General features: G+C 36.1%; 1 protein-coding gene across 7 annotated transcripts in view; it reads right to left on the reverse strand.

Moving 5' to 3' along the window:
• The window catches only part of LOC147482536 (coiled-coil protein), a 30,523-nt gene that overhangs the window by 15,668 nt on the left and 630 nt on the right, over nt 1–14,225 (reverse strand). For 3 of the 7 annotated variants that reach the window (XR_015206213.1, XM_086580715.1, XM_086580716.1), the window contains exons 3-12: nt 11,966–12,040; nt 10,290–10,368; nt 7,697–7,761; nt 7,401–7,490; nt 5,283–5,372; nt 5,051–5,137; nt 4,589–4,672; nt 2,644–2,763; nt 2,243–2,274; nt 960–1,092 (exon numbers count right to left, since the gene is read on the reverse strand). Coding sequence is in view for 6 of the 7 variants with exons in the window: in XM_086580715.1 (XP_086436841.1) it covers nt 960–1,092; nt 2,243–2,274; nt 2,644–2,763; nt 4,589–4,672; nt 5,051–5,137; nt 5,283–5,372; nt 7,401–7,490; nt 7,697–7,761; nt 10,290–10,368; nt 11,966–12,040 (855 nt within the window). In the remaining variant the exon portion in view is untranslated. Of the gene's footprint in view, nt 1–959; nt 1,093–2,242; nt 2,275–2,643; nt 2,764–4,588; nt 4,673–5,050; nt 5,138–5,282; nt 5,373–7,400; nt 7,491–7,696; nt 7,762–10,289; nt 10,581–11,965; nt 12,041–14,225 lie in introns of those variants that run through there. The other 4 variants (XM_086580719.1, XM_086580718.1, XM_086580717.1 and 1 more) reach the window with 3 other exon arrangements.

Consider the following 14,225-nt stretch of genomic DNA (forward strand, 5'->3'; position numbering starts at 1 on the left):
CACTCTCTCTCTCACACACATACACACACAGTGAAACAGTGGCACATACATAGAGATATATATGTATCAGTAAAAAGAGTGATACCTACATTGACTGACTGAAACCTTAAGAGACAAAAAAAGGACATTAGTCAGATGTAAATAATAGAATGGGTCTACCTTCTTTTAATAGAAAGCAAATTTCCAATCACTCCAGTTTCTCAATGTATTTCTTGACAACTAAGTCCACATAAAATAAAACCCATAGTATGATCCATAAAAGAAGACAAAGATAACTTTGGGAGAGAGGACAGGCTGCCTCAGAGACTGAATACCCTGCTAAGGACAGCTGTCCACGACGACTGTTGAAGAGTCATTTTTAGGAGGACATCAGAGAGATAGATAAGAAAACAAAGAAAGCGTTTAATAACCTCCACATATCAGAGTTTGGAAAAACCATGGGGTCATCAGATAACTGGGAAACTAACAGAATAGTATCTGAGAAAGTGACAAACGTTTTTCCTAAGTCACATTGACACGGATACGTGTGTCGGTGTCCGACACAGGACCTATATGAAGTAGGACACGGGGACACAGCTGATTAAAAAAGAAAACTATTAATATTCTTTAGTTACACAATTAATTCTTGGCCTCAAGACCTTACGATGCGGCTCCTTACAGACAAATAAATATGAAAATGGCATATCATGGAGTTGTAACTATGTTAATAGATTATTTTCTTAATCTTTTTAACAGTATAGAAGAAGCCCTAGTTTGAAGTGGTATGCACAACATGTCCGAAACGGATTTTTTAAAAAATATGAAGTGTCTGTGTTACTTGGCTTTTTTCCAATCAGGAATAATCATTTTTTAATCAGTTCAAACTACAAAAATTCAGGCCCAAAGATCATAAGATAATAAATGTAAATACGCAGATTAAGGAGGAAAAAAGGAATAACTACACATCTTGATGGTCTAACCTTCGTATCATGTTGAAAGCTCATGATTGTATAGTAAGAACACATCAACTTGAATAAGACACCCAGTGTTCTTAACAAACACTGCCTATACTGTGATTCAGGTATCTGAAGGCAGAGATCGCTGTAGGTAAGTCTGAAAAAGTATGCAATAGACATATTAATATTATGCTATCAACAGAACATCAATATTGCACTGGCAATAGAATCTAAAATAGAACTAAGAACTATTATCTATCAACTAAGAATGAAGCTGAAACATTTCAACTATTATCATGAATAACTACGGCAAGCAAAAAAGATCAAAAGCAATTCTGGGAGCAATGATGTAATCAATTGTCATTAACTGTGAAGCTATCGGGAACAAGAAGCATGTCTTGATTGGATATTCTCAATTTAAAGAATACAAGAAAAGTTTGTGATTTTAGATAATCTTGTTTTCCCTCTAAATAGAATTTAAAGTTGAATACTATCGAACTTGTCTCGTACTTTAGCATCCTTCTTTTTCTACTTGTTCCGAAGAAACTTATATCATGATTCTTTTACTGTTCTCAACTCCTACAGACAATCGGTGATGAACCAGGAGACTTCCCTAACAATGTCTATTTGCAATTATACCCAAAATCGATTTGACACTTAAAATTGTTTACATTGATAAATTCTGAAAGAGTTGCCATGTTTTCAAATCTTTGAATAATTTCTTAAGAATGGCATACCTATTTTTGACAAATAATAAGAATTTTAAGGATGGTACACCTTTCGTGGTGATATACTAAGAACTTATAGTGAACAGACATTAATTGGTCACTTTCAAGCCATGATTTGGTGAAATACGGCATTGAGACCCCAGAGATCTAAACAGATGCAAGAATGTTACAAGATGTTAGGGTACAGTGTCATCCGAAATATGGAGCTGCTGGAAGGTAATTTGGAGTTGGTCAGGGTGATGGGTGTCTGGTGTCCTGATTCAGGTTGACTTTTTTGGTTTCAATTGTTGTTTTTGGGTCTTTTTCGTTTATTTATGCATGGCTGGTAGTCTGGTGCCTTAGAGGGTATCCAGTATTTATTTCGGACTAATTATCTGTATGCATGGGTTGGTCTAAGCATATTATCTGTATGTTATCAGGATAGGATGTTGGTCCTAGGATGCAGGGAGGTTGGTCTAAGCATAAGCTTCTTGCTAGTGGGCTTAGTGTTGATGTAAGCATACATTTGGCTACACAAATAATATATTTCTCATGTATCATGAAAGAAAAAAAAAATACTTTGAGGTATAAAATCCGTACCTACTCTTCTGCATGTTGGGTAACCCTTCTCCCTGTCACAATTAATTAGCCGTCAGAAAGTCGCCTTTTACAAATAAATAAATATATAAATTAATAAATAAGGAATTACTTTTAGAAAATAAAGGAAAAGAAAAATAAATAACAAAAATAAAGCATGTCCGACAAAGGCAATATAACAAAAATTGACGATGATGATCAACATGGTCAAGACACAACTCAGGAGAATCAGATCACAGAGAGTATAAAATTCAACAAATGGGAAAACCCAGTAATAAAAGGAAAAGGGGTGTGGGTGGGTGGGTGGGTGGTGGTGGTGGTGGTGGGGATGTGTTGAAAGAGAAAATTGTGCAATAAGTCTAGGTTTGGCACATAGAAACAACTACTAAGTCAACAATATATACCTCTTGCAAAATATTCTTCAAAACAGAATGAGTTTCTGAGAGAACTTCCTGCATAAAGAAGCTCTGTATCTTTTCAGCAAGACCGGTGATATCACCAATTAATGCATATGCATCCACCACCTATAAAAATAATTGTAACAATTTATACTATTAAACGTAAAACTGGTAAGCAATTAACTCAGTCAGCTTCCTTAACCAAAAGAAAAAAAAAAGGGACTGAGATACCGGGGGGGGGGGGGTTCAATCAGCGCAATGCTTATACCACTATTAAGATGTCCAGGATCTGGTCAGAAGGACTCCTGGGTTTCATAGTATTTGACCCTTCACTTCATGAGCTAAGTTTTCTTGGCCTAGAAATTGGCTTCTTCGTAATTGCATAAGTTAAGTTTTTAAAAGTACTTCCAAAGTCTCAATCCAATATAGTGAAGAATGTTGACCCATTAAATGCCGGTGTGTGTGATTGGTGGAAATGTATTTATGCATTCCTTCACTATAAGTTTCCCATGGGAATTCTTCCAACCAATCAAACAAAGCCTAAGATTAACGTTTAAGCCTCAAATATTATATTTAAGACAAATTGTGCACGTAAAATGAGAGAGCACTTCCAAGTACACTGAAGGAGGAAAAAGTGCAGAACATGCAACGGGGAGAGTGGATTTTAGCTATTACAGTGGTTTACCTATGAGACTATGACCTATCAAAACATATTGGGTTAATTTGAGATACCCCCCTGTTTTTAAAATCAAGAGAGATACCACCCTGGTTAAACCCATCTATCGGTTTAGTAACAGAGAAAAACTTGCAATGACTATTATACCCTTGACCCTTTTTATTAGATTTTCACCATGGCTTCACTATTCCACATCATACTGGAGTCGCCACATCAGCGCTATCTCTTTAGCAAAAGTGTCGCACCCACTAGTGATACCCATCCAAAGAGTGATACCGAAGAAACTTCTCGACTTCTTAATCAACCATTTTCTCTCTCCCTCCCCATACTTATCCACCACCACCTTTCTCCACAAATGTTCCTCTTCCGCACACCTCCAAAGACACTTACCCAACAAGGCTAAGTTTGTAACAAGAACAAAACAAATAGAACCCAAATCACCACCTTCTTTAGAAAGGCACACTCTATCCCTCCTGTTAAAGAGAATCTTCGACTTGTCTCCTTCACCACCCCATAAAAATCTGCTAAACAACTTTTACAATGCTTCCCCACTCCCAAAACAAAATAGGAATAATGAGAGATAACATTGTTAGAATTCTAAGAGGACATCTTCCAAGGGGATTTAAGGACTGAGCTGCTGGCACAGTCACATGGCAGCCGACCCGATTTTTTTAGGAAGTTTCTATTGTGTAAAACCTTGTTATTTTCTTCTATATATTGAGTGATACAAGGTCGTATCCTCTCTTTTCTTCTCCATTAACAATAATAAAATTTCCCCAATATATTTGATAGATGATTTTTTTTTTTTTTTTATGAGGGGGGGGGGAGAATTCTTTATAAATGACAAGCACGCAATATCCTGGACCCACTTTACCAACTTTAACATAGATCCACACTAGAATTCTAGGACCCTTCTTCTCCATTTTTAATCTATAAAAGATTCACAAGAACCTAAATAGTATAATTGATGTCTCACGCGTTAAAAACTTCGAGGTTGGCACATGCATAATAACACCCAAGTTTCATCATATATTCCCCCTGCACGACTGCAGATTGGACTCCTTAACTCCTCAGTATTTATTCCTTTGATACAGTGCTAACAACCTATTTTTACTTCAAAGAATGGGGTAGGCAAACGCCCAACAATAAGGGCATTATCTGTAACTCTTTGAGCCTTACAAAGTGGTATCAATTAGCTAAAGGAGTATGAAGACAAAGCCAAGTATAAAGCAAGAATAACAGTAAAAATCACAAGAAATGGATTGAAATACTGACAGTCATATATTTATCTTCATTAAACTCCTGGCAAACTCCTAGTAAGAGAGAGTCAAGCTTTTGAAGTGTCTTCGCAAGCCAAACCTGCAGAAAAAGTCAAAAAATAGGAATTTAAAAAGAATTCGATTAAAATGTAATGAACACGACCTCTATTATAAATAAATAAAACAAATAAACAATCAGGAGGAGACGATTTGCTGCTCAGAAAGGGCTAGGTGCCTCCTAGTACTTTTGTATGATTTTTTGGATATTCAATAAAATACATTTTTGACCAAAAAAGAAAATACCAGTTAGGCAGACAAAATTCTATCGACATGAACGAATTATCTATCTAAATAAACATGGCTGAAAAGCCTCTTCCATCATAAGAAAATACATGAGCTTGAAAATGGAGTAATAGGACACGTGACATGCAATTATTGGGTGAGCTTTCAATAAACGGCTCAATTCTAGAGATGTCACCTCTACACCACGACCCATTTCTTGTATAGCTGAAAGCCCTGAAAAGCTATCCAGCACCTGCAAATACTCTGATAGAACCTGGAATGCCTGCGAAACAAATTGGAGAAAAAAACACTCTTGACAAATACTGAAAAGAAACATGTAAAACAACGAATGTGTATAGTAGCATACACAAAAGAAAGAGACACTCATTGGAAGGGTGATGAAAAAGGAGAGGGATACCATAACCCACCTTAAAGTAATTTCCCTCCTCCACATGCGTCTCAAGTGAAACTTGCATATCCACTGCATGACGAAGTTCTGTTAGAATTGGAAGCATGTCCTGCAAATTCCAATATTCTATCAAGCCAAAATTTATCAGATGATGAAGTTTCTTGTACGCACTAAACCATTCTACATGAAGATCCCACAATGACGAACAACTAACTTCAATACATCCAATGGTTGTAAAATGGACAAGAGTTCCCAATGAATAGAGACTCACACTAGGAAGCATGCATATAAGCAGTAATAAAACGTTGTAGATCACGAACATATTGAGGCCTTGAGATGTTGTGATAATTGATTAGCAATACATGAAGAAGGTCCACGGTTTTTGGGTCATAGCAAAGGAAAAATACTCCATGCTCTTAAGCATAGTAAAACTAGAAGCATCACAAGAAGAGGATAATCGACATGAATACATTTCCATTACGGGAACCAATTTTGTGACCCAAACGCATTGTATACAAGGCCATCACCCTAAAGAAAGGTCTAGTATTCTTTAACAATTGTCAAAGGATAGATTTTTTTAAAATCAAAGAAGGCATATAACATAGTAGTAGAAAGAAAGAAAACATCCAAACTCAGAACAGAGGTTCCTGATACATAATTCACCCCACCTAGTCACACAACAATCAAACAAAACCTATCGAAATTCTAAACTTCTTAAAACACATTGGCCCACATGAAAAGTGATCCTCTAAATCTCTAACAGTTACAAAAACCTCCTAGTACTGCTGATATGCCCAATCGATGTCATATATTACTTTTTTTTTTTTTTTTGCTCGGTAAAGTTGAAATCTCATTAAAAGTGAAAATGTCATATATTACTTTCAAGCCATATATCCAATGAAACTGTGAAGGGGACCAACTACAAAGGCGTTCTCCTGGTGAGCAAAATGGTTTATATGCGAAAAAATATATTCTTCCTACTTCATTTTGTCAAACGTGTTAAAGGCAAAAACTACTCAGACACACTGAAATGTACTTCACACTAGTGAACTTATTTCCAAATTGGGAGTTGAGGGCTGCAGGAGAGCGGTTGACTATGATGACTGATGAGAATGGGATCCTTTTGATCAGTTGTACTTGGGGCGGGATTAATTTTGTAACCATGTATGATGCTTGTGTTAGGGATTTGGGACTGGCTTTTATTCTTGCAGAAATCCAAAACATTGATCTAACTCTTTCATTATATCAAAAAGTCTAACTCTTTCATTATATCAAAAAGATCCTTAACAAATCTAAAACTTGCCAAAAAGATTTTTTTAAGGACAAAATAGAAGCTTTATTACCAAAAAAAATCCAAAACAAAGTACAACATAAATGAGAAGGACATAGCATCTCCATCACTATTAGTCTATTAGACCACTCGACTAGATAGGTAATCCCTTACACCAATCACAATATGCTCCCCTTCCCAAGAAAAGGAAAGCAAAGAGAAAACAGGTGAAAATCACCAGCAAAGCCCCAAGGACAGGGAACTAGGAAACATACTGTGAAATATCTAGTTACCTATGCGGCTTAGGAAACTCATATAGGCTCTTTTAGCGTACTTAAATTAAGACAGCTTGTTTTAATAGTATACATTTTCCAATTACACTACTTAAAAAGGTTCCTAAGCCTTGTTGTAATGTTGCCTATAACTATAAAAACAAAAACTAATATCACTTGTTAAATCAATTCTCTCACTGAAATCGAAATTTATCTATTATTCATAGTTATCCTCTTTACTTTCATCATCGTGGTGTGCAAGAGCAGCTATTGTCATGCCTTAAGGCTTTCAAGGATTTTCACCATTTCGCTTCATCAAGAACAAAGAACTTTTAAAACATGAACAAAAAATTATTTCCTTTATCCACTATGAACTAAGTTACATTGACACGGACACGCATTTGTATCCGACACGGATAGGAAGTGTCTGACATGGTGAAATATCAAAAATTGAGGTATATCACATACAATATGTGTCCGTGTGTGGACACAAACACATAGATATGTATCCGACACGGATTATTTTTGAAATATGGTGTGTCCATGTAACATAGACTGAGTATTTAATGGCTCGCGTATCCAGAGAAAGTAATACCAGAAGAGCTTGTTTCCTTTTAGAATCAGAAGTCACAACAAGATCCCGAGATACTTCATTCATTGAAGAGGTGAGGTGCCTTCGTCCATTCTGCAAATTACCAAATGGTAAACCAAGTTAAAAATTAAAGACTAGGAGAAAAAACAAGCAATTAAACAACCTTGTCTGTAATTATCACTTAGTGAGAATTAAGTGATAATTACATACTTAAAACATCGGATTATAGTTTATTTTATTATTTGTTTTTCTTTATTGAACATTTGACTTTTTATGATACAAGACAAAGCGGTGCCTACCATGCAAATCACGTTGGCAACCTTCAAGTCTTGCTCCAATTCCCTCACCAGATGCATCCCCTTCACTGACCAAAATTAAGCATCAAAAACTTCACTTGGACAAAAGATAGTAAGAATCCAAAATTCTAATGAGAAGAGATTGCCAACACCATACAACTTTAGCAATCTTCAAGAACAAAAATAACAATATGACAGTATCAGCAACACAATAACAGAACAAAAAAAAAGGAGAATAGAAATGCAAAATGTGATCATGTAGTCATGCTGATTATTGAGCCCTTTTAGCAAGACTAATATGTTTGAGACTTTGAGTCTAAATCAAATAAAATTATATATTTCATTACAATACGTAAGAAAGTAATCAAAGCTATTAAATTATTAAAAAATAAACTTACGTGAAGGTAACCATTTAAAGCGTATACCAGTTTTGAATTTCAAAAGTGGGGTAACACTACATAAGAAAATTGTCCACCAGCTCCTACTATTTTCCTATGCTAACCGAGGAAGAGAGTAAACCCCTTGCCTCACACGTCAATAAATAATACTAGGCTCTTAAGCACGTGGTTCCCACGTAGGTATGGTCTCTCTCTCTCTCTCTTCTTATTGACTTTTGTTTTTATTTTTTATTGACTTGCTTTTTGTGGCCCAAGCACTATTGGAGAGTATTTTGATTTTTTTACTTTTGTTTTGAGTTTTTTGTGGCTCAATTTTGTGGCTCAAATCAGCACTTGTTAGAATAGACAGACAGCTCCTTCGGCTAGCTCGCCCACACTGCTTTAAAGGAGTAGAGATGTAGTTTCAGATGTTAACCGCATATAAATAAAGATCTATAAGCAGTGGCGGAGCCAGGAAATTGAGTGAGGGTGAGCCAACCCCAACCCAACCAAGCATAAAAAAAAAACTCATTTTTTAAACTAATTATTCACAACTCTTATTTGAAATTATTATTTGTCACACAAAATGAAAAGAATCAAAACTGAATGCTAGTGCAAATCTCTAGACCCATTAGTGTTGTTATGTACTAATGTCTAGATTTTTATGAATAATTTCAACAATTCTTGTGCATTTACTTCAAGGTGTTCTAGATATGATTAGGTTTTACTAATGTCACAAACCTGATTTTTGGTTACGACTATATTAGAATATTCCAAGTTCTTGAGGAATTATATAAATCTGAAATTATTTTTACGGTTGTGAGGTCATGAATAGTAATTTGGAACTTCAATCAACATCTCTAGAATTACAAGTCAATCATTAGGTGTTTATCGGATCAATCCATACATAGACAAGTCATAGACATTTACCATCGACTAAACTTTAGATTTGAGAACATGAACCATTGGAAAAGTCGAGAAAACCTTTTCATCTTCCAACCTTCTTCGGTTGCCTTCCATAAATCAAAGGACTAAGAATTGACCAATTTAATCCAAGACTATAAGCATATAAATAGAACACAAAAAAGAATTAGGTTGGGTTTTTTTTTTGGGGATCTCCTTGTCTATAAGTTGATTTACATGTGAAGTTGCTTTCTTTTGTGAGGTTGCTAACTTCAAAATAATCCAAACCATTACCAATTAGAATATAAACGGTTTGGAGAATCCTTATCGTTGTTGTTTATGCAACATACAGAAAATGTTGATGTGGATCACCTCTTTGCCTCATTATTTATTGGTGAGCATTTTGGGGATCTTCTTTTCCCCCTTCAACAACAAGACTTGGGCAGCCCCTCGCCCTAGTATTTCTGAAGCTCAAAAGCCTTATCATACATACGCCGCCCATCACATACGCAAAGGGCACATATGAGCTTTGTGGAAGGAAATAATAGAAGCTTCGCAGGTGTTGACTAGCAAAGTCGGTAAAACCTTTGGATGATGATACCAGAGGTCTGGGGCTCGAACCCCGCCAGCATCAAAGAGTTACTGATCTCATTTAAAACAGACTTGTCAATCAAATAAATAAATAAATAAATAATAATAATAATAGAAGTTTTCAACCATGGAGAGAGAGAGACTTTTGATCAGTTTAGACATAAAGAAGATACTTTTTGATTGGGCTTCGGCCATCTACGCATTCGGTGGCCTGAAATTTCAAGACTTCCATTCCAGTGGAACTCTGTTATTTTGTAATTTTGTTGTAAATGGGATGTATTACTTTCCTTACCTTGCCCACGAAGTATGAGGCGGGGACCTTTACACCCGGTCTTGCATGCTTCGTATCTTGGTAGACTTAATGAAATTCAATTTATTGATCGATAAAAATTTAGATACTTGTCTCAAGGGAATACTAAATTTCTCCTTGCTGACCTCAAGTTCTCAATCTAGAAGCTAGAGTTCTAGACACGTCTGAAGGACACACCCCAAATACTTTCTTAATATTAATAATTATCTTAACTGGTTAAGAAACATAGGTTGCAACATGATGAACAATCCATAGAAATAACATAAATGCAACTCTCAATCCTTGATGCCTCCCTATCATACAAATGCAACTTCAACTAAACATTCCAACAAAACGATTCCATAAACTTAACATGTGGCGAAGCAGTAAAGGCAAAGACAAGGATATTAAATTGTTAATTGTGAAAGGTGCTTACCCATTTCCTCATAGTGCTCCATTACATGACGAGAAAGACGTTCTGCTATCTTATCCAATTGTGCTATTCTAAGTGTAGCCTGAAAGTCCAGAGTATACCAGAACGTTATACTATAATAGAATATACAAGTTTGAAAAAAATCTCAGTAACCTGCTATGGTAAACTAGGTTGTGAAAGGCGGTGCCAAGGAGGCCACGCAGTAATTTTTAGTGAAAATTGTTGCAGGCTGTTGTCAAAGACATTGTGAGCAGTGCCAAGGCACCACTGGGGAAACCTAGCACCTTGCCTTCCCTGGACAATAGATACGGTAAAAAATTCACTAAATGTTCTATACAAGCCAAAATTGGCTACTCGGACAACTGAACAAAAAATATATACATAAATACATAATAAAGAATTGATGTTCCATTTCAGAATACCTGGAGGTATAAACAGCAATCAGACTTAAAACTAGTTAATTTTGTCATAAAGGCGAAGGTTCAGATTGTGCAGTAGACAGTAAATATAAGAACAAAACAAGTACTCCAAACTGTTGTTTCAAGATTAGTGAAAATCCAGTTGTCCCAAGATATTATCGGTTAGTGGTGGAACTTAAGGATCTGCTAGGAGATACCACCTTATTTCTTAGAAGGTGAATTTTACAGAGATTGAACAGGAAGATTCAAGTCTTTCATTGTCTCTAAAGAAAGGAAGAATTTGCGTGGTCCACCAAACCGGTATTTACTCCCTATGGTTGCTCTCATTGGCAAGGCATCATGAACCATAAAGGGGACCAGGAGACCATATTGATTTCATGTTGGGGTGAAAATAAAGGCAGTAAGGCTGATTTTGGAGCCATTTAAAGTATACTATGCCCACAGATAAACTTGTGATGATTAAGCCAACAAGTGTAGTAAGTGGTAGGAGTGTATCATGGGACCACAGCTTGTGTTGATTCTTTGATGAACAAACTACTCAAAAATGAGTAAAACTTTCTTTCCTTTTACTGGAGCATGCTACATTCCGAGCAAGGAGCAGAAGCAGTGCGCTAAGGTTGAAATGCCTCGCACACTGATTGCGCCCAAACGCAGCAGTGGTATAATGCAACCTTGACGTACTCATTCACATGGTTGTAAGCGGGTATACTATATTTATCCGCTTATTGGAATTCCTTCCAATGACATACGCATTCTGTTATTATTTCCATTTTTTTATCATGAATGGAAGAAAAGAGAAAAGTATTCATTGTCACTTCTGTTATTGCTCTTTCCCAGGAGGTACTTGAGATGTCTTCTTAGCTACCTTGAAATGCTTGAACACTCATGAGGGTTCATTGTGATTGTATTCTGAATCGAGAATATTCAAATCCATTTTTTCACTAATGGACAAAATCTTTGGAAGCTCCTTCATGCAATTTCTTGGTGTATTTGGGTTGAAAGGAACTGACAGTTTATGAAGAAAAGATATCAACCTTTGACCAGGTGATTTATAATGTATAATCTCTTATGTGGGAGTGGACTATGGGCTCCTTTCGATATTAGATAGAAGTGTGAGATATTAGGTTCTTATTCTTAAGATGGAAAATGTAATTTTTGCATAACTCAAATAATATAAAAATGTAAAACTTACATTGCCAATCAAAAGAAGAAAAGAAAAGAGTAATAGAGCCCCCACTTTCCTTTTGAGTGAAGCATTACCTTTTGTTCAAAATAGGTAACATCATTCGCTTCAGAAGGAATATTCTCTAAAACATGCCTAACAGGGTCAAAATCCTGCATGTATGACAATATAACTTCTCGTTAGAAATATGCAAGATTTTCAATATGACACATCACATGAAATTTCTTCCTAACTGCAAAGTCTTTATTCAAATCATAAAGAAGCAGCATGGTTGAAGAAACCAGTATTTAAAATAATATTCAACAAGATAAAGTGTCATATAAATCATAATATGAGACTATGAGAGGAACATCAAACCTCTTGAGTTCTACAAGGGAAATTAATAATTTATATCAGAACTTGCTTTTTATATATGTAACACGGATAAGTGTTGAACTCCGTGTCATGCCACACAATGTGAGACACAAAAAACTATGTTGATAGATCTATATATAGTCAAGTGAGCGGAGTGAATGTTCTGGGCCGAGGGGGGTGTGTGGCCCAAAATTTCATTTGGTTGGTTTCTGTCTGTCTGTCCGCAATCTCTCTTCTCTTCTTCTTCGCCAAACACTCTTTCTCTCCAATATCTCTCTCTCCTTCTTCACCCACCCAAAGCCCTAACTCGCTCTCTCTCTCTCTCACTCCGCAGCTCTGCGAGCTCTTGAGGTCGGGTTCAAAAGTCATTCCAAAATCCACTTCGTTGGTGTCTGTCCGTATACCACTCCAAAAAAAAAAATCAATACAGATTCCTTCCTCCACATTTTCTCACCTCACTTCTCTTCTCCTCTCTAATTTATCATCTCACCCACAAAATCAACTCCCACAAACAACATGTGTTTAAAACTAAATAAAAATGTTTGATTTCAATATCGCTCTTCTTGCTTGTGATTCTCTCTCCCGCCCCCTTGTTAATTCTTCCTCTTATCGCTATAGTCGGCCAAAAGGTAATCCAAATCTGCCGACACCCTTTTCAAGTTAGTCCTGATTTTTGAGTTTGCTTCATACGGTTTTTTTTATTTTATTTTGATTTGGTGGTGTTTAGAATTCGAAATTATGATTGATGCTCGTGTGTTTGTTAAATTGGGTGTTATATATTGCTCCTGAGCAAGTACCAGTACAATATGTGTTTTGCCCAAAGAGGGTGATACAGAATTTACAACTGCTGATGCAGTTACTGAGGTTATTACCAAGCCAGCATTCCTGTTACTTAGGTAAAATAATTTCTTAGCCCTTTTACTTATCTAATTACATGTTCACTAAATTGATGATGTTCAATTTGGTTGATTACTTCTATCGCTGTGTTTGGATCTTAGCATTTGGTATTGCTCAAATACTAAGAGACGGAGTTCATCAATGTAGGATTGCATGTTTCCATAGTTATTTGGTGACTCTTAGATGAAATTAGTAAAAGAGCTTATTGTCGAATAAATATCAACCATGAAACCACTCGATTTACAACCAAGCTTGGTGAATGATACTATGTACAAGTCGTACAATTCATGATTTATAACTTTCTGATTGAACATGAAGAGTTTTTGATAATTCTGTATTTGGTGAAATGGATTCCTGAATTGTTATTGGGAAAGCTATGACTTGTTGCGGCTTGCGAGAATCGGTGATTCAACATGTACTAACTAGGTTCATGAATCAGTATTTGGTGTGTGATTGAATATATTCTTGCAAGTTGTTTGATGAACTGCCGCATATAGGGTTTGTTTTTTATTTGAGAAGGGGTGACACTTTAGCTAACTATCGATTCCCCTCTTCTTGATTATAGTTTACTAAGTGTTGCAAATTTAGGTAGTACCTATTGGTTCACTCGTTTGCTTTCTCTCTTTTTTTTTTGAATTGAAGTATCAAGTGATGGGGTTTTATTATTTTGGTGGTATTCGTTGTTTTTGGATGGTTTAATAACTTGGGTATGCCTTTGAATTTGTTTGTATGGTGGAATTGGACTCTTTGGGTGTGTGTTTTTGGTTGAATTAACACTCTCTGAGCAAATTGAATGGAAAAAGTCCCAGTCACAATAGACTTTGAGATGATATTTGAAAGATTCATTCTTTCTTTTTACAGGCACGCCCAACCCTTAGAATTCATTTGAGACTGTTTTGGATAAGAGAGCCCCACTCTTCCCTGATGGTAACTGGATTTCTTGAAAGGTGTATGGGGACCTGGGAGTGTTATTCTCTGCAGTGTAGTATACTAGTTTACAAGGGTCACATCTGAGTATCTGACCCTCTGTGCCACCTCTGTCTCTGCATGAGTCATTGTCATATAGATATTCTACTTCCCGCTCTC

Source organism: Coptis chinensis, chromosome 8, assembly GCF_015680905.1.
Source record: "Coptis chinensis isolate HL-2020 chromosome 8, ASM1568090v1, whole genome shotgun sequence".
Classification (NCBI taxonomy): domain Eukaryota; kingdom Viridiplantae; phylum Streptophyta; class Magnoliopsida; order Ranunculales; family Ranunculaceae; genus Coptis; species Coptis chinensis.